At 42.5% G+C, this 25,416-nt stretch overlaps 2 protein-coding genes across 2 annotated transcripts; both read right to left on the bottom strand.

The window, feature by feature from the left end:
- Positions 1–9,525: 9,525 nt before the first annotated feature.
- On the bottom strand, positions 9,526–14,551 carry prdm13 (PR domain containing 13; the record flags this gene model as incomplete). Its single annotated transcript, XM_080501119.1, has 4 exons — positions 9,526–11,015; positions 12,827–12,947; positions 13,083–13,214; positions 14,384–14,551. 4 exons carry the CDS (start codon positions 14,549–14,551, stop codon positions 9,526–9,528), a joined length of 1,911 nt encoding a protein of 636 aa, XP_080357245.1.
- Positions 14,552–20,895: 6,344 nt separating this feature from the next.
- On the bottom strand, positions 20,896–25,400 carry LOC308133259 (uncharacterized protein; the record flags this gene model as incomplete). Its single annotated transcript, XM_080500560.1, has 11 exons — positions 20,896–20,989; positions 21,204–22,784; positions 22,865–22,989; positions 23,115–23,225; positions 23,310–23,420; positions 23,513–23,647; positions 23,730–23,825; positions 23,919–24,038; positions 24,534–24,683; positions 24,831–24,990; positions 25,174–25,400. The coding sequence occupies 11 exons, from the start codon at positions 25,398–25,400 to the stop codon at positions 20,896–20,898; spliced, it is 2,910 nt and encodes a 969-aa protein (XP_080356686.1).
- Between the last annotated feature and the right edge of the window lie 16 nt (positions 25,401–25,416).

The following is a 25,416-nucleotide window of genomic DNA, read 5'->3' as shown; positions in this document are numbered from 1 at the left end:
AAACACACTTGCTTCCATGCAATTAAAATGTATTATGGTATTAATTCAAGCTTTGCTCGATTCATTTCTGTCATTATTCTACTCAAGCAATGCTCATAAGCTTAATATCAGTGCAGGCACACATACAGAAAGCACAAGCACCATTTAAAGGAAAACCTTCTATGAGAACAATGGGCCTGATTTACTAATATCGTGCACAAAGCGTGCTAAAACTGCACATTCACACAAAAAGATTTTCACTTTGTTGGTCTGTGTTTCACCTGCAAGCAGGAGCATTTAAATTGACAAAGATCTGGAGGTGGACGTGTGTGTCAAAAATATCATGTTGACTTTAATTTAAAAAAAATATGTGAACTCATTGCCTTACAAAAACTAATTAATGTTAATTTAAATCACTTCTTGTGAGTTTGCAGTACTCAAACTAACTGAAAGCTTATCTTATGATTTTAGTCATTCTTCATATTAAAGTCAACATAACAATAATGCATCAGTTTTATATTAGCACTTTTCTTGACACTCAAATATGCTTTATAATGCTTAATTCATTCACTCCATACTGGATGGTGTTAATCTACGTAAGTAGCCACAGCTGCCCTGGGGCAGAATGATGGAACAAGGCTACCAATCTGCACCATCAGCCCCTCCGACTACCACCAACCACTCATTCTCACACTTCTTACACACATAGGCAGTTCAGGGTTCAGTGTCTTGCCCAAGGACACTTTGGCTTGTAGGTAGGCAGAGATGGGTATTGAATCTGCAACCTTCCGATTGAAAGACAACCGAACAACGAAAATAAATCCTTTTTCCTAAGTTACTGTAACTGAGATACACCAAGTTAAGCATGTTTTCCAACCTCAAATTACAACTTAATTATTTAAAAGTAGTGTTCTCAACAGGTTGGTACAAAATGCGTTTGGTTAAATTATCTTTTTTCATTAATTTGTATGTTAGCATTTACATTGTGGAGAAAGTTATTGAACATATTTGAGTAAATAAATAGGAATTTCGTCAACAACAACAACAACAAAAACCCAACCTTGGAGACAATCTGTCAAAAGTCTAAATATATCATATTGAAGTCTTTCCAGAAAAATCCCGTCAGCTGTGGAAATGCAGTATCGTAACTACATGTTAAGCAAGTTTACACCTACGTGTATACACAGTAAAAAAAACAAAAAAAACAAAAACAGTCACAATAATAAAACATTTTCTGATTCATTGTGCATGAATGTACAATATTAGGATGAACTCCTCTCTGAATGTTATGGATGATACCACTGATTAATGGAAACAAACATGGAAAATAGATAGTTTGAGTTACTGTCAGTCTGTCAGATGTGCTCCTTTGTGCACCGCATTAGCGGATTAGCCTCACACACGTGTGTGGGCAATATCACATTTTTAACTTAAGCTTGCTCGTTTGGATTTGTTGGATTTTCTCTGTAAAAGTGCCCTGAAAGGACTTTGTTGATATAAATAAAGTTGAATTGAATTGAATTTATATGTGCAGAGATTCAGTAGATCAGAGCCAATGTGTTTCCTATATCCTATATTCCTATGCAGATATCAGACCTGCATAATTGGTGGAAAACACATAATAGCTTAATGTGAAGTTCAAAGGTGATTGTATATTGAATATTATTCAATGTAGTTATTCCATTGTTCATTTGCAGAAATGATTCATGTGGAAGTTACCTTAAAACTTAATGTATATTTTTCATTTTAATTTCACATGCGCTCTCTATTTCTTATTAATTCTAGAGGATTATAAATTAAGTCGTAAAGTATCTTTCCTTTAACAAAAAAAAGCTAACTGTTGTTAAAAAAAAAAAAAGGTTTTATATAAATCATGAATGCCTGTTGGATTGTTTAGTTCTTGGCAAGAACAAATAATACCTTTCAACAAAAACAGTTAATTATAAAAGGAAAAGATCTTATTTTGGTTCGATTGGTAAAGATTTCCTCCATGTTTTGTAAAGTCAGTTGTACGTGTCCACTCTGGTTAATCTTAGGCACTGAAGCAGGCGACCACATCGAATCCACTTTGTCAAATGTCCATCACTGCCAGGAGGAGCTGATGTCTCCTCGAGCGGGATGCTTCACGTGCTGAGGAAGTAGAGCAGCGCAGCAGCTCACAGTTGGTCATTTTTGTGCAGGTTTGAATGCCGTGCAACTGTAACCCAGATGTGAATGAACTCCTGAGCCACCCAGACCTGACTGCTTGATGTGACAACCCGAAACAAAAGGTATTATAGTTTTGTCAAAACCTGCGCAAATGAAAATTCACCCTCATTATTCATGACATCAAACGGGGGCCGGGGGCCCAGAGCAGGCTCATTTGCAGCTGAATGTGGGAGGCAGCGGAGACCTTGGACCTGCTTAGCATGTGTTTGTGTTGCAGAGGTTGGTGGAGGGATGGAGGAGGAGAGGGTACCAGTGGGCCACAGCTGGTGTGTTATCGTCCAACCCTTTTACCTGCTGCTATCACAACTCGCAAATTGGGCTGTGATCAGCGGCGAACAATCTCCTTCTGTCCGCAGAAGTTGAAGCAGAGCTCCTTTGCCCATGTGGCAACTCTCTTATCGTCACATTTCCCTGAGATGCCACCTTGTTTCCCTTGCTGTGTATTTCATCCGTGTCCATGAGTCCATCTTTCTGATTACTGCTTGTGTCCTCCCATGTTGCATAACTGACACACGTGCCAGCATGCATTTCTTTCCCGTTGTGCTACTTTGTGCTTTCCTTCTGCTCTGTGAGACCAGCTGCATGTATTTACTCTACCTGGCTTACCTGCTCCAGGAGAGCAGGCTGCCAGCAGCCGCCATGTCACCTCACATCCGTTCTGACAGACCCCTGTCGCTGCCTGCAGGACTGCTTGTGTACCACAGGATTTATAGACTTCGGGTATACAGTGTGTGCGCATGAGGCCATTTGTTCCATCAACTTCCAGCTCCATCTCCGACCAGTTGTGCATGCACCCTCTACCTGCATTCATCTCCTGGTCTACCTGCTCCAGGAGAGCAGGCACCCGGCAGCAGAGCAGTCAGTGAACATTTACTCAGTTCTGTCAAAAACACACGGAGTGACTGAGACAAGCGTTGACTGCCTCTTTCTCAAATACATGTCTTTGTTGTAGATGCAGACGTTGATGCAAACGTCCAGCAAATGATAAACTGTACACTTTACAAGAATACACTGTGGTTCAATTTCTGGCTGAATGCATAACTTGGACTGTGGCCTTGAAACAACAACATAGTGACTTTGTTGACACATCACATGTTTACTAGCGCTTCCTTCCCCTTTGTCTATTCTCTATCGAGAGAAAGGCAGGTGCTGCAGTAAACTGAAAAACCATGCATGGTGGTGGACAGGAAGAGCCCGGACTATTTTCTTATGTTATATAGAAGCCACCCATTGTATAGCTGTCCAGATGTATTAGATTTTTTCTTGTAGCATATTGTGACAAGTATTCCTCTGCTGTGACGAGTTTGAAACCTAAATAGCTAAATAAACAGTAGCTGAGCAAAATAACTTACAGATGTATATGCCACAACCCTTATACCTGTCTTTTTATTCTTCTGTTGCTGGTGGGCGGCTGCCATTCTCATGCCAGATCTATAAAACTTTCATTGGTCACAGCAATAAATACATGAATACATACTTTTGGCCAATTAATGCCAAAAAGTCGAATGTTTAATTTCACATCTTGAAGATGCAATGACACTGCCTCAGATTGCTGCTGCACAATCTGCATAAACTCTTCAGGGATGATTTGTCATCACTTTCAGTAGGTCTTTGCTTCTTCATGATTTAATGTCCATCATAACTGGAAATATCTATTCAAATACAGCTTTAATTTTGCTGCCAGCAATAGCTGATGTGCTTCTGAAAGACAAGATTGCAAGTACACAAGTATGTACTTTCTGAAATTTCCTTGCCAAGTGCATTATGAGTAATTTGGCTTCCCAAGTCCACACAAGTCTGGTCTTGATGCATCCCCAATAAAGTTGGCAGAGCCAATACACATCCGGGTATTTTATGCGTATTCGGTGAGATGGGTACTTTGAATTGGACCAGTACTATGTTTCACTAGTATGCGAGAACGCAAGAACCAACACAAACGCATATTGACAAATGGCCATTTTCTGTCAGGGATGGGGGTGAACCCTGAAGCAGGACTCAGATCAGGCAGTTCACAGAGTTTATTAGAGATCAAGGCGTACAAATCCAAAGGGGCAAACCAGAGGCGAGGTGTCCTCAAACAGGTACAAGTCTAAACAGGAAAAGATCCGAAGACACACCAATAAAGGGCTGAAATGACAAGGCACGTTATGACGATCGAGCCACCAAACAAGCGGGAAAAGGGTTTAAATAGACCGGGGAATGGGGAGACACAGGTGGGACATGTCAAGACTTATCAGTCTCACAGGGGGAGGGTGAACAGGAAGGACAAGTGACCAGAGACATGGACAAGACAGGCGACTTCAAAATAAAGCAAGAAGTGAGCCAAATATGCAAGAGACCCAGAATTTACGCACAAGGGGATCCATTACATTATGAAGTTGGTTATTGAGGACACTTTTTAGGGTTGAATCTTGTTAACAAATGCATCGACATTTCTCAGTGTTTTGAAGAGCAATCTGCCAAATATTGAAGTAGTAACTGTAGAGACTCTATTGAACATTGTAATACTACAGTATGTTGCCATTAACTTAAGCTGAATAGAGGGGGAAAGGTGATAAAACAGTACTGTCCTGCTATTGTCTGTTTGCTTCTATAATGCATGAATATATTCAGCCAAAAAGCCATGACTATTTTTGTCCACTATGACTTCAGATTTTCTGTCCTTGCTGTGATCACGGTGGGTTTTTTTCTTTTCTTTGCAGATGCCAGGAAATATAGATGAGTGGCATTCATTTTAGAATAGTTTTGTGTAATTTCTGTTCTGTGGTTATACTTTATAGGCTTTTACAAATGGAAAATGTAATTTTAAAGTGAATACAGGAAAATGGCTTCCTAATAAGAACAGAGATGTCCAGGGACCTTCTGTGTTATCTTTTCCTCTGCACCTGAATAGCACGTTCGTTGGATTTGAAACCTCTAGTGTGAAGATAAAGCATCTTCTATCTGAATCACCGCTCCTGTCGCTTGGTCAGCTGAGTCAAGAAGTTGAAAAGGATTCCTGTGATCAAGGATACCCACAGCAGGCTTTTATAACAGACTCGGTTGTAGCCTGGAAACGATTCAGCTCTGGTGTGGCGCTTGTGCCTGCCGGGGAAGTTGGGTTTTGGATCAAACTCTACACTGGGAGTCAAACTCCCTCAATCAAAGTCTTTTTCCCCCAATGTTTCCACTAATGAACGGCACTAATTGATTGAAAACGCTGGTGGGAGGGGATGAGCGAGCAGGGTGTTGCAGTGTGAGAGAGTGAAGGGGGTGTTTAGGGGGGTTGGTTCAACGCATTAGATTGTGTGGACACGGTCCAGACTGATGTGGGGCTCCACAGCGGAGAGTATTGTACATTGAGGGGAGAGTATAATACAGAGTACAGTGAGCACAACGGAGCAGATGCATAAAGAGACAGTCGACTACGACCCTCTACAGCCACACCCCCGCTGAGAGTGAAAACACTCTGTGAGTAATTACAATGATTCCTGTGGGTTGAATTGGAGTGTGCGTTTATGGCCAATTATAATAAGAATGTGTATACACCCTGGAGAATCATTTCATATGCACCACACCGCCCTTTTTCTTTATCTGGTCTTCAACACCAAAATATGCAAAGGAATAAATTTATTTGGAGGCCCCTCCAAAATAAAAAAAAAATAAAAAAATCTATCACTTTCAATTTAATAGCAAAACCCTACAAGCTCAAGCCTGCATTCCCTAAACATCCCTTCCCCTGTTTGTGAAGAGTGAGGCGTGAGGTCAAAAATCCCTTTGAGAAAATCTAATTTGATCACTTGTGTGTGTTGTGACATTTTCCCCAAACACTCTCCAAAGCTTAAGACCAGGAGGTGAACAAAGATCAACCTCTGTTGTTTATTTCCATCACAGAGAACCTGACTCACACTCAACCCCCATCATCCATTTCACCCCACACTAATGGAAAAACCGCAAGATATCTTGTACAACTCCACTTTGGGTGCTTGTTAACGGGTTGGGAAAAGCCAAAAAAATTTCTGAGGGAGAGTCAAAGCTTTCACTCAGATCTATTGAAGCCAAACAGGCGCTCCTTGAATCAGGGAGGCACTCGCTGATGTGGAGTGCCTGAGCATTGGATTTATGTCCAGGCTGCTGCTCAGTGTATGATCACTGTACGGCTCAGTGTGGATGCCATGTTCACCCAGTTCTTCTTCAGACCAGTTACAACAAGAGGCACAACTGTGAAGTTCTTTGAGAAACAATGTGGTGTTGTTTGATTAAAAAAAAAAATGTTTCTGGCCAATACATTATCCAATAATGTGCGGTTGTTGTATATGTGTCACAGATTGAATACATTTCAATGCCGAATTTTATTTAATCATGGAAATATTAACAACACCTTAAAGTTGAGTGAAGTAAGAATGAAAAGGTTCCACTTTTGCTTAAGTTGTGCTGTTAGGCAGCTACAGCATTTAGTAAGTCTCCCACAGTGCTTGTCAGTATTTTGAGTTGGTTGTTTGTTGTAACGCATCATCTAGTTTTCCATCTAAAGTATCAGAGCCTGTTTCCTTTTTGTGAGGCTGAGGACAGACTGAGATATTAGAGTGACTCAGGAGGCCATCTGGAGATTTTATAAAAGTGTTCAAGACTGAGTGACCTGCAACCAGTTAACCAAAATATCTGCAAGAAAATGTTTTAAAATCTGGAGGCTGCTATGCTTTACGTTTGTGATTTGTCGAGAATTTGGGTTTGCTGGTTATTTTCACCATTGGAACAAGAAATGTAGAGAATTATACATCACATGTCAAATCTTTGTGGCTTCTCTGACTTATATTGTTTTAAATTACTTCAAGCAGCAAAAGGAACCGTGCATATCTAATTGTAAGAAAACCAAAAATGATTATCTTTGTCTTTAGATATTCTGTACTTTGCGGTGAAATGAATGGTACCTAACATAATCATCTGACAAAAATCTACCACATAGAATTTTGGCCTGAAGAATAAACAAACAAGGTCTGAAAGATTTGTAAGGTTTGGATCCACAGAGGGGAAAACACATATTTCATGTTTTAAAAAGCTGAAATGTTTTCCTGCATTATCACTATACTGAAGTAGCTGGGACAAAAAAAACTGAATATCGTGGCATTCTAAAGAAATATTCTTTTTAGTTAATACAATTGGAATCAAGGACACACTGTGACTGACTTTACATCTTGTAGAAATGAGGTGGTCATTCACACTTAGCCTATGTGTTGTGTTGTTGTAAGTGGAAAAGACTCGGACTTCTACTTTTACTAGTGTCAGAGATGTACCTGGCACACATGAGGCCTGTCCGGCTTCAAGATTTTGGACTTGGGTAGGAACAAAATAAATCACTGCATCTGGACTAACAGGCCATCAAGGCTGCTGGAGTCCATCATGTCCAGATAGGAAGGGGTACCCTCATCTCTCACCACCAACCTTCCATCCTGCACCTCTGTTCTCCAATAAAATCTGCACTTCAACAAAGCTATCTTGACTTGATTACCAAAAACTTGGAATTTGAATATGTAGTATTTTGATAACATTAATGTGTTATACTATAAAGTAAAGTTTTTACTTAACGGATTAAATTTTATAAAACCTTTATCACTTTTTGTTGCATGAGTAGTTTTATATTTCTATTCTTGAGATCAATTACTGAAAAACAGAAGGTAAATGCAGATTTCAAGGCATAAACGCAGAAGAAAATCCTATAGGTGAAATCTGCATTTTTATGTCTTCTTTATTTTTCACACCTTAGACGGGATGTAATAAAAGAAACATTTTTTAAGCACTTTTGAGATATATAAGCATTAAAAAAATGTAAAACCCAATGTTTAATCTTAAAAATTATTTAAACATGTTGCGAGTTGACAAGAAGTCAATGTATAAAAGAAAAACCTGTATTTATTTATTTATTTATTTATTTATTTATTTATTTATTTATTTATTTATTTATTTATTTATTTATTTATTTATTTATTTATTTATTTATTTATTTGGTAAGTCGGAACAAAACTATAATATATACACGATCTCAGTTAGGTGACCTCAGTCCCTAAATAACTGGTGAGAGACTTTATTGAAATGTTTGTTAAACTCTGGGGATTTGCACCCACTCTTCACTCATTTGTAAAATGACCAAACATACGATTTAAATGCCATTTGTCCTGTCGATTCATCCTTTTTAAATGGAATGTGTCGCCCTTCATTAAACAAAAACAAAAACAAAACACCAGAAACCTTTTCAGTGTTTTAAATTAAATTTATTCCGCCCCCCAAAAAACAACAACAACTCAATTGACAGGAGTAAAATATTGTCATCATAGACAATATTACTTATAAACAAATGTATACAACACTTCTCCACTGAAATGTGAAATATCATACTTTACAGCTTCTGTACATAGGCTTTAACTGCGATCAATACATGTTTTTTTTCTTTTCTCTAGAAATAACTCCTTAAATAAAACTGGACGCTGCCCCGGAAAGAAAGTGCAAATTTAAGTACAGTGTGTTATTGAAGAGAGGATGGTTAAATTATTCCATCGCAGTAAGTTGCCGAGGTGAAAATACCTATTGCGGTTTTTTTAAAGTGCGACTGACAGTTTAGGGGGGAATTTGGGTTTTATTCACATTAAAAACAAGAAGAAGAAAAAAAGGAATCATATGCTTTTGAAGTTCATAATTTCCCAAACTGATTCCTGTGTAACATAATGTAGTGCTTTTCTGAACTCTGTTTTAAAATAAAATCCAGAATATGGTTGTGTTGTGTCTTTTTTTTTTTTTTACTTCATGATACTGTGCAAGTTTTATACCCAGCCTTTTGTTTTGTGTCGGTTTCTTTTCCTCAAAACGAAAGAAATGTCTGTGGAACTGTTTATTTATGTGTGCAACCGGTGTGATGACTTTGTGGAGGTAAATGAAGACATGTTTTTTTGTGAGTGAAATAATGTGAGAACAATTGTGAACAATTGTATTTTATAAAATGTTAAAAACAAATCGTGCAGATTGTATTATTGTGTGGAAGCGCCGAGACGTCCCTCCAAACATCTGTTTATTTGTGATGTCCATGTTTGTTTGTTTTTTGTGATGTCATTTTTTTTTCTGAAAACAGTAGAAAATGTTTCTTTGATCAACATTTGCCCACGCAGCTGCGAACCCAATCACCGAAATATATGGTGGATATATTCGGTTCCAAATGTGATATTCTGGTTTATCGTGGTGGGGAAAGTTAAATTTGATTTCTTAACCTTGGTTTACAAAAAAAAAAAAAAAACTTCATACAAGACTGAAAGACATATTTGTTGTGTACACAGTTTTAAATCTTTTTTTTTTTTTGAGGAATAAAACGCCTCAGTCATTGTTTTTGCTGGACTCCTGGTCGCTCTGGTCGTCGGTGAAGCACACGTCCACGTCGCTGTCGTTGTCGCTCTTCTGCTCCGCGTCCTCGAACAGGACGCCCGGTTTGTCTTCCAGCTTCTTAACGGTCTGCCCCGGGTGCCGGGACTTGACGTGCCTCTCCAGGTCCCGCCTCCGCACCAGCACCTTGCCGCAGAAGTCGCACCTGTAGGGCGTGTTTCCCTCCGCGTGCAGCCGAATGTGCTTGTTCAGGTTGCTGGGGTCCCCGAAGGGCCGGAAGCACACCTTGCACTTGAGGGGCTTGTAGCCCGTGTGAGTCCTCATGTGGATTTTCAGCCCGTATTTCCTGGAGTACAGCTTGCCGCAGTATAGACACAGGTGTCCCTTTTTGGGTTTCCCTGCGCCGGGGTTGCTGGCGCTGCCGGCCGGCAGGGAGTCCAGCCGCGTCCGATTCTTCTCCGCGGCGATCTCAGACAGCTGCTGCGTGTGCATGGCGATCTCACGGTCAATGTTTGTGATCGAGCCCAGGTCTTGGCTCAACGAAGGTGCGCCAAAGTAGGACATGGACTCTTGGTACTTGAGGAGGTTGCTGAAGTGGAATTTGAGCGGATAGTAGGGTGAGCTGTATAGAAGCTCCCCGTTGTAGACGGTGAAGGGCATCAGCGGGATGTTACAGTCTCCGCCGTAAGTTTTGACCCCGTCAAAGTGAGGGAGGGAGAACCTTTCGAAATGCAGGCCGGGGGGCATCTGGGGGTAACGGGACGGGGACAAACCGGGGTGCATCCGGCTCTCCACGTGCTTAAAAGCTGAGGTCTCCTCCACGTGGGGCAGCAGCGGGAAACCCCGGATTGCGTTCGTGCACGGTACTATAGGAGACGCGGAGTCCATAATTGCAGGTGCGCACTTGGGAGGGTGGCTCCCTCCTCCGTTCAAGCCTTCGCCAACGTTGCGGATTGGCTTCATGTTGCCAATGAGTTTGCTGAATCCCAGGCCGCTCAGCTTCCCGTTGGCCTCCTCCCGAGAGGAGTCCGCGCCCGGGACTTTGGAGACGCTGGTGGGTTTGAAGGCGGAGCGCACGCCCGGGTGGAAGCCCATGCTGCTCAGCACTGAGGATGTGGCGCCCAAGCCGATGAGGTGTCCCTGATTCCTGGCTGAGGTGACGCTCATGTCCAGGGCCCTGTCCTGCTCTTCGGAGCTGCTTTTCTTTGACAGTCCTGTTTTGTTAAAAAACGGCGAGGATGACACCGCCCGCCTGCCAGAGTCTGAAATAGAGGAATTACTCTGCCCGCTCCTCGGAGAGGTGGAGGTGTTGGGAATGTCTCCGGATTTTGGAGACCTGCTGAAGGTCTCTGTTCCTCTGGCCTGCTCGCTGCTCACAAACCCCCGCCCGTTGCTGAGAGCGCAGTGGAAGTGGACGTGGGCCTTGAGAGTGTTGGGATATTTGAATATTCTCCAGCAGTACCAGCAAATGTAACGCTCCTCACCTGTAAACAACACAACAAATTTTAATTGCGAGTCAGTCATTCAGGCAACACACTGTGAATGCACACAGGAAAATCTATAGAAAAGCACGCTTTTCATGTGCGTAACATGTCAAGTCCGTGCGTAAAATGGGATTAACAGGTTCAGTAACATGTAGGGGAAAAAAACTGTAACCTGTCAGTGGCTTTACACACTACATCTCTAACAAACATAAGCTCAATTTATCACGATAATATCATTTGGCATCACCAGGACTTTAAATTCAAGCCAAACAGAAGAGATCCGGCCTTTAAGATCTAGTGCCAAATGATAATGGACACATGGATCCATCTTAATGGCCCCCCAGTTGGGCCCTCAGAGGTTAATATAGATGTAATGATTTTGTAATCCTCATATGGGCCATTGTTTATGATGAGCATCAAAAGAGCAAACGCCCTGTCCAATCTGCCGCTCAGAACGCAGAGCCATTGAATGCGGGACTTTCCCCTCTCTGCGCTCTTTCCCGTGGAAGTGACAGCAGCTGTTGCTTGAAATCGCAAGTCTCCAGAAACAATGACTCGGACCCATCTGTTGACGCCTAATAATGGGAGAGCGCGTATGTCCAGGAGCGCACACGGTGTGTAGGGCCGGAGAAGCAGGGCAATATACACCCCACATAAAAGTTAGCATTCATTAGTCCACAATACCTTAACGCACCCACCTAATTTACCGTGAAGCACTTGTTTTTGAATTTATTTGCTTTTGAATACATGAATATTAATGAAGCGATGGCATTTGTTAACCTTCCGTCTCGCGACTGAATCACCAGTCTTTTCTTCTTCCACGGTCGCCGAAATGCGTCAGTTTCTGCTTTTAATTGCTTTTTTATTCGGCCTGTCAAGCACCAGTAATTACTTTATATTGCAATTATTTTATTTTTACCACACACATTCGACATCATTTCAAGTTTCACTGTTATTGCTTTTACAAATTTGTCAAGAGGCCTCTTCGAGCTGAAATGCACAATTCATAATCATCACCTACTAAAGGAATTTCTAAAGGAGGGAATAAAGAAGCAGGGTATCTGTTGATAATCGTTCTTTTTTATTATTTCATTAAACGGATTATCTTCTGTTGATCTAATGTTTGGTGAAGATTAGGCTGTAATCCCCAAGCGCAAACACGGATTAATCGTGAGTAGCTTCAACAAAGGGATTAAAAGTCTGTGGATGAAGCTTACCCAAAGGAGAAATCTGTACATCATATGACATCTGTATTGAGAATGAAATGTAGTTTCTTGTATTATTCGATTCAGTTCATCCTGTCAATTTTTTTTTTTTAAATATTCGCTAACAAGAAGTTGCATGTATATGGTTAATCGCCCCTTTTCCAACCCGAAACATCATAATTTTATTTTTCTTCATCCAACAAAACATAATAAGAAAGAAATTGGCGAATTAATATAAGTGCTTGATTTGTCGGAATAGTTTCGAGTATCGAAGATTCAATAAAAAAACAAAAAAAACAGGCGGCCTGCGGAAAAACAACAACTCATTGATTTCCATCTCTGGGCAATAAAACGGGGCATCATGGATATTGGCAGTCATTTAACCGTGCACTGATGGAGCCTTTAACGAGTCGATGTGTCTGCACGATCCCGTGCGTGCACGCGCGTTTTTCCACACGAAATTCTTGGATTTGGTGAAAAATATCAAGAAGAAATAAAAATCTAACATTATTATTATTATTATTATTATTATTATTATTATTATTATTATTATTATTATTATTATTATTATTATTATTATTATTATTATTATAGTTGCTCATTTACCTTTCTCGTCGTGAGTCGGAGTGGCCGTGGTGGGGATGTCGTACCACTGGGCCAGACTGTTGGAGTACCAGACACTGAGCTCCTCTCCTGCCGGAATTTCTCTCAACACCCGGTAGAAAATCTCCAAGTAGGATAAAAAAAAAGCGGAAAGAAAAGAAAGGAAGGAAGGGAAAAGTTTAGTTCACTCCATTATTCAAATTGACATTTGCGTGTGAAAAATGAGGGAGTTGGGTGTGTGAGTTGGATGTAAATTCACCTGTCCGCCAGGTAAATCTGACACAGCCTCCAGGTTTTGCTCCTGGCTGTTTCTAGCCGCACGGATGAATCCGATCCAGTCTGGAACGGGACAGCCGGACTCATCCACGAACTCCCCCCGAACCAAGCGGATCTGAGTCGGAAAAATCAAAGTGATGAGGGGAAAGTTTTCCTTCCGTCTAATTCCTCTTTATGCCCATAAATGTACTGTTCTCCAGAAGTAATAATATGTTCATACATATTTTATTAAACGAATTTTGTGCGCAGTTCGCTGTGGTACCTGCGGCCATGGCGCGCTTAATGCCTCTTTATCCGCTCTGCTGATAATTTACTAAAGAGAGTGACACAGGGGCCTAATTGAGTTGATATGGGAAACGAATTTGAAGAGTGTCAGAGCGTTTCTAAACTGTTCAAGGACATTAAAGATCGAAGCGTGACATTTGACACGGAGATTGCACCTGATGATCGCCGGCGGCCCGGGGCCACGCATTTAGACGCATCAATCACAACCGCTGACAGTTTCCACAATAACAGGGCGCAGTCACCGTTATTTACTCCTGTACGTAAAAAAAATAAAAATAACTGCAATTATAAAGTGTAGGTAAATCTTTCATATTGGAAAATGTTGTACCTGTTTTGATTTGTTTTTTTCTTTTAAATTGCGCATTTATGTAAATTCAAAACTCATAATTTAAATGTTTATTTGACATACGTAGCATTAAAAACACTCTGTTTGCCCTTGATGTTTATTTTTTTCTACTTTTCATATGAAGATTGTTTGTCAGTATTTTTTTTTTTTATCCCCAGGCTGAGGCCGTGGCCTCAGTGGCATCTTTCTGTCGCCGGATTAGATTAAGATTAAACGGCTCATCGGGGTAACAGGGCCGCCAGGCAATGAAATGTAAGGCGGTGAGGGCATGAAGTCCCACACAGGGGAGCTCGGGTCGCCCATTAGGCCGGTTAAATAGAAGCACAGACTGACAAGGCGACCACTAATGGAGCTCAATTATTTCTAACCTGACAGGCCAAACCAATTAATATCTGCAGGCCCGATGGAGTTTGACAGTGAGGCTTTAAAAATCCAAATCATGTCAATTTCTAGTTATTTCAAACAGGATGCATTAAATTAAAATAATAAACTTGAGTTATATTTGAATAGGAGTCATGCCCGTTTATTAAAAGGGTTAAATAAACATTTTTATGCTGTTGAATTCACAAAAATTATATAATGTGCTTAACTTTTCTTTAAAGTAAATGCAGCAGCACTTAAATTTAAAAAAGCTGTATTAAAAATAATCTCACCTTCTTCTTGGGTCCTACTTCCCTGCGGTCTGACACGTACTTCCCCAGTTTGAAGATGCCCGGCACCGGTCCTACCCGGAGCCCGGCCGGGATGCTGCAGTCCGCAAACACACTGACGGTGGTGGACGCCCGGGTGGGTTGCATGGTGTGGGGTGAGATCAGAACCATGAAGACTGATGGAGGACTGGGTGGGAGAGCGCACAGGGAGAGGAGGAAGAGGAGGAGGAGGAGGAGATGATGAGGACAGGCCGATATCCGCCCTCAAAGTGACGCGGTGGCGTTATGCACTCCGGCTTTTCTAGAGATGGAGCAGGATGAGGTGGCCCTCCACTGCAACCCCCACCCCCCGCCTCACCCCACCACCACCCCCACACCTCCACCACCACAAATCCACTCCCTCGCACACACTATCTGAGGCTGCAGGAGTGTATTGGGGTGGGGGGGTGGGGGGGGCTTTAAGGTGGTTTAATTTGTGTGTGTGTGTGTGTGTGTGTGTGTGTGTGTGTGTGTGTGTGTGTGTGTGTGTGTGTGTGTGTGTGTGTGTGTGTGTGTGTGTGTATGACGGAGTGTGAGAGAGTTGGGCTCTCCCAGCAGCTGTGTGTTGAGGGGAAAACGGGCCGGCCTGGTCACATGGAGACTTTCCCTCACCCCGCCGCATAATGAATTGCACCAAAACGGTCAAGAGACACAAAGGGCCAGGCGACCTTCCCATCCCCGAAATCCAATTTGTCAAGGGCAGAGAAAAGAGGATGCAGAATCAAAGGTCCAGAGCGACCATTAATCCTCAGCATGTGGCTTTGTCCCGCAGACAGTTCCGATATTTTAACTGACAAATCCACTGTATAATTTCTCCATAAATCCTCACCCTTTTCCATTCTTCCCTTTCAGGCCAGGTTTTTGGAAATCAGCGGCTACTTTAAATCTACTTGGCTTGCATTCTTTAGTTTTTGCATACTTCAAAGAGCTCTCTTCTGCCTCCTCCTTTTGTGTCCTCAGTTTGACAAAAGGAGCAGCAAAGTTTAGAGGACTTGTTAACTTCTATTGACTCTCGGCGTGTGCCGGGTTGAGATCAGGCAGGTACTGAAAAGGCAGAACCAGCAGCCGGAGGAGAGGCAGAAAGTGAGAGAGAGGAACACGTAGAAAACAAGCACACACTTGTGGTTTTCTCGTTCTGCAGGCACAGTCAACAGATTATATGGGATTATTAATATTATTAATAAACACATTTGAAAAAAATGCGATATTTTTTCAAATGGGTTTATTGTGATAGATAGATAGATAGATAGATAGATAGATAGATAGATAGATAGATAGATAGATAGATAGATAGATAGATAGATAGATAGATAGATAGAGTTTCAAAATTCTATTAAAAAGATATAGTCTTAGTGTTGGTCAACGTGTTAATTTTTTTATTTAAAACACATACAGTAAATGATTACAGAAAACCATCTCAATGGCTTCATCAATTGTACAGTAAAAATTAATACATTTAAACGTATACCATTCAAATGAATTCAAATTAAGTGCAATGTCCAGATTTTTTTTTCTAACGTCAGGTCATGCATATATAACTCTAACAATAATACTAACAATTTATGTTCAAAAATTCTATTTGAAAATTAAAAAAAACATATTATTGAATGATGCGGCTTTAATTCCAATGTTTCTTTATTTATTTTATATATATAACAGGCTAAATCAGATTTAGTACTGAGCTCTATATCCATGGCTTTGTTTGTTCATTACATTTGCAAATAAATTATAATTTTGTCGGGGGCTGCATGGTACAGAAATCCGTGCAGCAGGTTGTTGAAGGCGTTTGATGCTGCAGTGATGATGGGTCTGACCAGAGAGGAAGAACAAAAACCTGTGGGCGATAATACCAGACCATGAACATGTTCACCTCTGACCTGTCCACCCTGACCTCTGTCTTTCTGTCCTCCATTGAAACAGAAGCACAAACATCTATAGATCTGAAGAAACTAATTAAAAGTAAATCTCGAGTTTTAAAAATCGGAGACAATTTCAAATAAACGAATAAGCCCGATATTTAGATAATTTATATTTAATATTTCAAAGTTTATTTGAAATTAGTTGATACCTTAACCAATTAAGCTTTTCGGGTATGGTAATAAAATAAGTCTCTCTCTCGCTCTCTCTCTCTCCCTCTCTCTCTCTCTCTCTCTCTCTCTCTCTCTCTCTCTCTCTCTCTCTCTCTCTCTCGCTCGCTCTCTCTCTCTCTCTCCCCCCTCCCTGCGCTCCTCCACTGTGCGTCAAAGAGCATGAACGACACGCGAACAATCTCATCAATGGACGCAATCTTTGCGCCCGGCTGTGCGGAGAGGTTATTTATTAACGCCTCGCCATTTGTGACTGGTTCCCATCCCCATCCACCCCTGCGCAGCTTTAAAGTCCCGCACCTCTCCACGGTGAAATTAATTATTCTCTCCTGGAAAAAAAAAGAAAGAAAGAATGAGGGAGAGCGAGAGAGAGAGAGCGAGAGAGGCGAAGACGTTTCCTTTCTCTTTTTTTGCGTAAAAGTGGATGGGATGAATCCCTGCGCCACTGTGCGCTCTGCAGCCCAGAGAAGCAGTCAAAAGACTCGGTGTCAGAGTGAAGGCAGTGTTGGGAGCAAATGGGATGGAAAATTAAATGAAATTAAATGGCTTGACCGGCAGTATTGTCCCTCCTCCTTTAAGAAAGAAAATAAGAAAAGAGAAAAGGAGAAAGAAAGAAGACACATTAATTACATGGTCGGATCTTTATTCCGAGACAATATTGCGGAGTCAATCAACAGCATTCCGCAAGTGCGCTCCTCTTAATGAACTTAAATAACGACCTGAAAAGAATCGCAGCTCTCAGAAAAGAGGGAGACGTTTTTATGGGCGGCTAGGCCTGACTCTTGCCAGCCCTTTTTGGATTTGAACTGTCTAAACGGTGGGGTTCTCTGATTTAACTGGTTGGACCATTAATGAGCCATGAATATAGAGGAACAACCTGCCTGCAAAGCAACGCGGTAAATACAGAGAGCAATGCCCCACCAGGGATCTCCATTCATGTTGCTTGACTATATTGAGGGGTGCCAAGGGTTCACCACCACCTCTCCTGGACTGGTTTCAATGGCCTACTATTTAGGACCCCTCTGCGCTCCGAAGAAAACACATTTTTTATGTCGACCCATAAACTTTGTTTGGGCCTATTCAGGAGAAGTCCAATCATTGTCCCACTTAGCAATGTGGCCTATTTCTCACAGATTCCCACGTTTTGGAAATGACTTTGTGTTTGTCTAAATCCATTTATTTCACCACATGTTAGCACACACCTCCTGTACACTCTCACACCCATTTGGTCACACTTCTTTTAATTGAAAATAGAAAGAAAGCAGAAAAAAGAAACCTGAATCCTCGTTCTTTATCTATTCTGAAACAACCACAGCCTATTATTATTCCTTACAGATCCCCTGAGAGGAGGAGAGAGGTTTCCACAGGCCTGTTTACCTTGTTTAAAGGAAATTGTTGAAGGTGTTTTCCTCCTTGTGAGACCCGGGGAAAGTTGCAAGCTGCCGCATGACCAGCTGCCTTGATGCGGGTGGGACATTAGGGACGCGTTTGAATAGTAATTGTGCTTGTATGGGACTCCCACCAGATGACATGATTGGGATTTTAACCCAGACTAATATTCAAAATCACATTAGAGAAGAGCCACATAAACGGCACCTGATTCAACGCTGTTCATGCGTGATTTCTTTCAAATTGACTCCTTCTCCGCCCCCCCCCCTCCCCCCCCCTTTTTTTATCCTCCCTTGAAGTGGGCTGCACCGTTTTGGTATTCAAAGTCTCCACAAAGTTTTTCTTTTCCAGGCCACATTTCCCTGACTTAAACTCACTTTGTCTCGCATGAGGAGACATGTATAAAGGCGCGTGAAGTTGCGAGAATTGATATGTTTCGGTGTACCTTATAAATTCATACCTTTTCTCACTCGAGCGCCTCAGAAAGAAAGTGTCACTCAGGCCGATTCTCTCTGCTGTCCAACGCATTTAGCATGAGATCTATTTGAGGAGTTCATTCCTAGGCAAATGTATGCAGCCTGAATGGGGCGGCGTGTCAGCCGACCCTAATTGGGATTTAGCCACCCCAAAGCCTAGGCACAAAGTGACAGAAAATCGCTGGTTTCAAAGAAAGTCACAACTTTTGCCCTTCTCTGTGAATATAAGGAGCTCTTTCCCTCGCATCGGAGTGAAACTGAGTGTTTATCCTTTGGGATGGAGGTTAGTGACCCAGCTGGCGGTGCCGGTTCTTTCTGCAAAGTAGTAAAACAACCAAAATGGCAAAGAGCACGTGCAAAAACATGCAACTTTGACTTGGCTGTGTGCTTGGATATGATGAATTATTCTATGGTTTTATCTGAATAAATGAAAGGATGGTATTTGTGGAAAAATTACCATGCAACGTTTTTTTTTCCACCAGTTTGCAGCAAAAATAAGCACATTTATTAAATTAATCTATAGAAACACATGTTACACTTTTTAATATTTGCTCTTGTAAATAAAAAAAAAGCTTTTCTATTTAAACTGTCAATGTATCTGTAAACTAATCTTGATTTTAAGACGAATAATCTGGTTGTTTGAGTACAGTTGGATGGAATTATTTATTTTTCTTCTTGTTCTTCTTCTTCTGCCAATCTGGTATGCAATATTCATTGTGGAATAAAATTGTTGGCATCAATAACTAATTAAGCGTGTGGTTACTCTGTATTACATTTAGATATTCATTTATCAGTATTTTTAATTTTAAGAAAGAAAGAAAGAAAGAAAGAAAGAAAGAAAGAAAGAAAGAAAGAAAGAAAGAAAGAAAGAAAGAAAGAAAGAAAGAAAGAAAGAAAGAAAGAAAGAAATTCAAACATTCGTTTTTCATGTATTTATTTTTTTAGACTACCTATGTCATGTTTTTGCTTCACAAGTTAGTGTACATTACGGAGGAAGCACCATGGAGAGCTCCGCACGCCCGACACACACACACACACACACACACACACACACACACACACACACACACACACACACACACACACACACACACACACACACACACACACACACACACACACACACACGCACCTTCGGTTAATAATTCATTTTACATGCTTTCACATATAGTGCAAAGTGCTTGTTTAACTCGTCAAACCTTGAACCTCCACGCGCTCAGTTTTACGCATCCTTCAGGTTGAGTGCACATTAATAATTCGCTGTAACCAAATGTTGACTAATGATAGGAACGTCTCCCGACTCCTCATTATTTTGCGAATTACAGTTCTGGGTTCAAACTAATTGTCCCCTGAGAGTTCAGGTGGGATGAGCTTGTGGAAATGATGTCCAGGGGAAATATTGATTACTTCAACATGAAGTCTCTGCAACATAATCTGGCAAATTATTTCTATTGCAATTATGAAGATTTGAATGATAGTCTGAAGCTGGTGCATTGGCACTAACAAGATGTGTTTGAGGCAATCATAGCCCTGGTTGACATCAGTTAGATTTGCTTGCAATTGCTTTAATTCTCTTGTTCCTTGCATGATAACATTTAGAACCTAACATATTTTCTTGTTTTCCTGCATTTTCCACATTTAATATATTTTATGTTAATATTTCAAATTATGTATTTTTTTGGGAAATCTATTTAATACAAGCAAAAAATACTTTATGGTATTTTAGAACATACAAATTATATTTGTTTCCTTTCTTTTAGTATGAGCTTATTTTTCCTTTCTGTATTAATATGACGGTCCCACTGTGATTGCTGCTTGAGCACTAGTCATGAGGATTGGTGTGTTGAAGATCTCTGCTCTTTCTTTGCCCTTGAGCAGGACACTGAGCATGTTTGGCATCTGCAGGCCAGATCCGATCGCTTCTGATCAGCAGCAGGAGGAAAAGGTGTGGATGTGGATGGAATGAGGACAGGAAACGGCTGTGTGCCGTCACTCTGCTGCAGGACAGAATCTGACTGACGCATTCCTAAGCCCTCCAGAAAGTGTCAGAGGCAGCCGCCTTGACCCTCAGGTGGATCTGTCCCCTCTTTCTGTTTTGCTCTTCCGTCTCGACTTGGTTTCCCTTTTTTCACTCCTCCTTTTTTACAAGCTCAATACAAGAGCTACAACACCTTGTGTGTGTCTTTTCAGCATAAATATATCTCTACCAGAATGACAAGAAAATTGGAAAACGTTCTTGGAAGAAGCATCAAAGACAAGATAATTGAATGCTGATAGCTTTATTTGCACCTAGTAGAAAACAGTGGGTAAGACACACAAAGGTTTGGAGAACATGCTCAGAGTTGAAGGATCTTTAAACCCCACAATTTCAATGTTTCACTCAGTTGCAAAGGGTCATTCATGGTGTTCTTGTCCAGGGCAAAGGGCAAAGGTCAGTGTCCAGACATGGGGTTTGGTCAGTGCAAAGCTCAGAGGGGCGGGGAGGTTTAAGGGTGAGAGGAGGTCACTTGGGGATTTGTATTGCTTAGTCGTCATCAGAGTCATCGGCTGCGCCAGTGATGATGTAGGTCTGCTCTTGGTGGTCCATCTCTAGCACATCATCTTCATTTTTCACGGTCCTGTAATAGATAACAAAGATAAAGGCTGAATTGAGGCTAATCTGATCAAAAGAAACATGGTCCTAATCATAATTCTATCCCAAAGTAGGTTAAGATAGTTTGTTAGAGCTTTCATATATGGAGCATAATGTGTCATATTTCCTGAGCCTGAATGCTAGAATAAAAGAAGATCTGCTCAGAATAAAATAAATAATACCTCATCAGGTACCTTTACCTAATAAGTACCGTCCTTCTCTCCGTCAGCTCCACAGCCTGTTCTGCATAAGTCTCAATGTTGCCGTCATAGCCATCGGATCCATATCCCAAACCGGCACCACTTGAGGTGCCCCTTCCTCCACCAATCCTTCCCATCCCCCCTTCCCTTGACAAAGCAAGCCCTACATCATCTCCTCCTTCTGTCATGCCAGCGTATCCACTTCCAGCAGGACCAATGCCATTACGCTTCCCTCCATCTCCACTTATTCCTCCTTGAGTCCGTGCACTGAAATGGTCTCTTTCTCCACCTGACCCAATGCCAGAGCTGCCAATGCCACTGGAACCTGCAGTGCCACTGCCTACGCCCATTCCAACCCCACCTGGACCATACTCACCCTCACCCCCTGTGCCTTCCACCCTACCAGCACCTGCAAGACCAGTGCCCACAGCCTTAGCAGCCATGCCACCAGCACCCACACCACCATAACTGCCCACACCATGAGCACTGGTACCAAAGCCTCCAACACCCACCCCACCCACTCCACCAGCGCCAGTACCCACACTACCGGTAGTGGTACCAAAACCGCCAACACCCACCCCACTCAGTTCTCCAGCACCAGTACCCATACCACCAGTACCAGTACCCACACCACCAGTACCAGCACCAGTACCCATGCCATTACCAGCACCCACTCCTACTCCACCAGCACCCAAGCCTCCAACACCCACCCCACCAGCACCGGTAACTATGCCGCTACCAGCACCCACATCACCAATTCCTCTTGCCCCCACCTCACCAGCACTCAGACCACTACTACCACCCACTCCACTTGTACCCAAGCCTGTAACACCCACACCGCCCATTCCTTTAGCATCAATTCCACCATGATCCAAGCCACCAGGACCTATTCCACCAATACCTGCTCCAACAGGACCCATTCCACCAGGACCCATTCCACCAATACCCACCCCACCAGGACCCATTCCACCAATACTCACCCCAGCAGGACTCATTCCACCAGTGCCCACCCCCCCAGGAAGCGTTCCACTAGTATCCACTCCACCAGGACCCATTAGACCAGTAGCGACCCCACTGGGACCCATTCGACCAGGACCCATACCACCAGTGCCTACACCACCAGGACCCAAGCCACCACTACCCCCACCAACAGAACCTACCCCACCAGGACCCATTCCACCAGGACCCAGGCCTCCAACACCAGAATGCAGAGTGCCAGCACTAGCTCCAACACCTCCTCCTAGACCTCTACCAGTCGTGTCTACCCCACCTGCCCTACCAGTAGAACCCCTCCTGTCACCGGTACCTTCAGCCCCCATTCTTCCACTCAGGCCTCCAATGCCTCCCGCTGCCATGCCCCCACCAATTCTATCTCCACTCACCATACCTCCAACACTCCCACTCCTGGCTCCTGTCATTCCACCACTCATTCCAGCCATACCACCCATGCCTCCTCCACTACCACCCATGCCTCCACTGCTGAAGCTCACCCCAGTACCAATGCCACTTGTGCTACAGCTGGTAAGTGACAAAGTTTGCATCATGCCAGCAAGCCGCAGGTCTTCTCCCTCTATCAATTTTCTGCAAAAGAAAAAATAATGAATTAAAAAACATTTACTCAAAGCGTATTGATTCATGACTTGAAGGCTTTTGTTTTGTACCTGTAGGTAGTGATCTCGATCTCCAGGGCCATCTTGATATTCAGGAGGTCCTGGTACTCACGCAGGTGCAACGCAATTTTCTCCTTGGTAGATTTCAGCTCTAGCTGCAGTGCTTCAATGCGAGCCTATAAGGAAAATGATGTCCCATTGTGTTAACTTAGTGTCTGCGTGTATCAAAGTGTAAGCATGTGTTCATGACCGACTGCTTTGATGAGGTGTGAACCCTTCAATAACATGAGCCTGTGTTTACCTGCAGGTCCTCCAATTCCTTCTTGTACTTTTCCTGCATCTCCCGAATTTTAGCTTCAAGAGCTTCATTTCTGCTCTTCAGGCCATCCATGTCACGTTCCTTGCCTTGGATCTGCCGATATTTTAGCATAATAATGGGCATTCAGTGCTCAATATTCACATTTTTTCAAATGTTCATTCCACTTTTAATACTCACATCTTTCTTGGCTCCAGCTATTTCCTCTCTTGCACTTCGAACTTTATCAACATGCCTGGATGTCTTTTTGGTTATGTCCTCAAACTTGTTTTTGTACCATGAATCCATGTCCTAGCAATGAGGAATGTAAAATTGACTGAGACATCAGGAACTGACTCCATAGATTCTATTATTCGATCTCATCTATTGTATTTCAAGTTTACCTGGAGATTTTTGGCTGCAATGTCATCGTACTGCTTTTGGATTTGTTTCAAAGCACCAGCCAGATCAGGCAGGGCAAATGCACTCTCAGCTGACACATGAGCTGCATAGATTTGTTTCATGAGCTCTTCGATTTCCTGGAGAAAAATAGATGCTAAGGAGTAAAACATAAAGAAACGTAAACCACATTAGTAATTCACACATAAAGACGATTTCCACCTGCTGATGAATCCGTTTCAGGAATTCAATTTCAACTTCCAGCTGTTCCAGCTTCTTCTCCAGGGCAATGCGTGAGGAGGTGGCTTGATCAACATCCTGAAGAACATAGCATTTATTATATGAGGTTTCTATATGATAAATGATTGGAAGGAGAAGTTTATGAAAAAAAGATGCTTAAATGGGACTTACTGGGCGGAAGGCTTCAATGTCTAACTCAGCTTTCTTCCTCTGCTCCAATGCCTCTTCATATTTGATTTTGATTGCCTCTAGTTGAGCAGCTGTGGATTCCTTTGCTGCCAAGGAAATGTCCTGAAAGCCAAGAATCCATAAGTAATACGCTTGTCTGTTGGATTTAAAGGTGAGTGCAATCGTTTATGTGAATTATATTTGCATTTTATATATTTTCACTCTGTGTGTGCGTGTGTGTGTGTGTGTGTGTGTGTGTGTGTGTGTGTGTGTGTGTGTGTGTGTGTGTGTGTGTGTGTGTGTGTGTGTGTGTGTGTGTGTGTGTGTGTGTGTGTGTGTGTGTGTGTGTGTGTGTGTGTGCAGAATGAAGTCATCTCAACTGTGCATAAAACACAGGCGATGACAGCTGCTCTCCATGACACCTTAACGCGTTGAGGCACCTCTCCATTTGCCTGCCAGAAATAAGCCCGTTACCAGGTAAAGAACCTTGAAAACACCAAGTTGACGTCTTGTATCGTTGCCTGGAAGGATCCTCTACAGATCAGTGAGGTGTGAGCCTCACGCCCTATTGAACAGCTGAACAGGAGAGAAGCAACGTGTAGAATTATTCTGTCTCACCCGCTGAACCCTCATCTGGTCAGCAATCTTTCTCAGCTCCCTCAGCTGCTCCTCGTACAGCAGGCGCAGACCCGATGGCTTCTCAAAGCGGTTGAGGTAGGCCTCGATCTCGGCTTCCAGTAATTTGTTCTGCTGCTCAAGCGAACGAACCTGTAATCACGTTAAATTCACCAGAATTGAGCGTCATTAAATCGAATGACCCGATACATCACTTCATACCACCTTTCTTGTCTTCAAAAAATGATTTTAACACTGGTTTGGGAAATGTATATCAATTCACCAATGGCGCAGTTTTACCTTGTTGATGTACACAGCCAGCCTGTCGTTGAGTATGATCATCTCCTGCCTTTCACTTGTGCGGGTGCTGAGAAATTCTTGGTTCTCTGCTGCAGCCACATCCAGGTCCATGGCAGGCTCGCCACTGGGCCCAACACATACCAGAGCTCCTGCGCCCACACTGTAAACACATTGGGAATTCACATAAGAAAAACACAATACAAACTTTTTTTGCCCTGATCTTCTAACTTAGAAAGGTCTTCAGTTTACACAAAGCAAACAAAGAAAAACAAAGCCATAGAAAGAAATTAGCTACTCAAACTTTATCGCCTTTTTACACACCTCATCCTGTGTTTATGCTTACCCTGATCCCATCATGCGAGACATGCGTGCAGTTGAGGCGGTCCTTCGTCCCATTGACTCCATCCGCATGCTGCCGGCCCCGGCTCTGGAGGAGTAGCCGGCGGAGCCATGACGGGCCTCTCTCCTGACGGGGGAAGGGCTGGATACCCTGACCTGGTATGTCACGCTGCTGCTGCTGTCCTCAAAGTGACGGCGATAGGAAGAGATTCTCTCTGGGCTGCGGCTCATGACTGCTGTGTCGGTG

The sequence above is a fragment of the Blennius ocellaris genome (genome assembly GCF_963422515.1).
Source record: "Blennius ocellaris genome assembly, chromosome: 8".
NCBI lineage: Eukaryota > Metazoa > Chordata > Actinopteri > Blenniiformes > Blenniidae > Blennius > Blennius ocellaris.
Note: the sequence above shows the minus strand (reverse complement) of the source record. Positions and strands in the feature narration are given on the sequence as shown.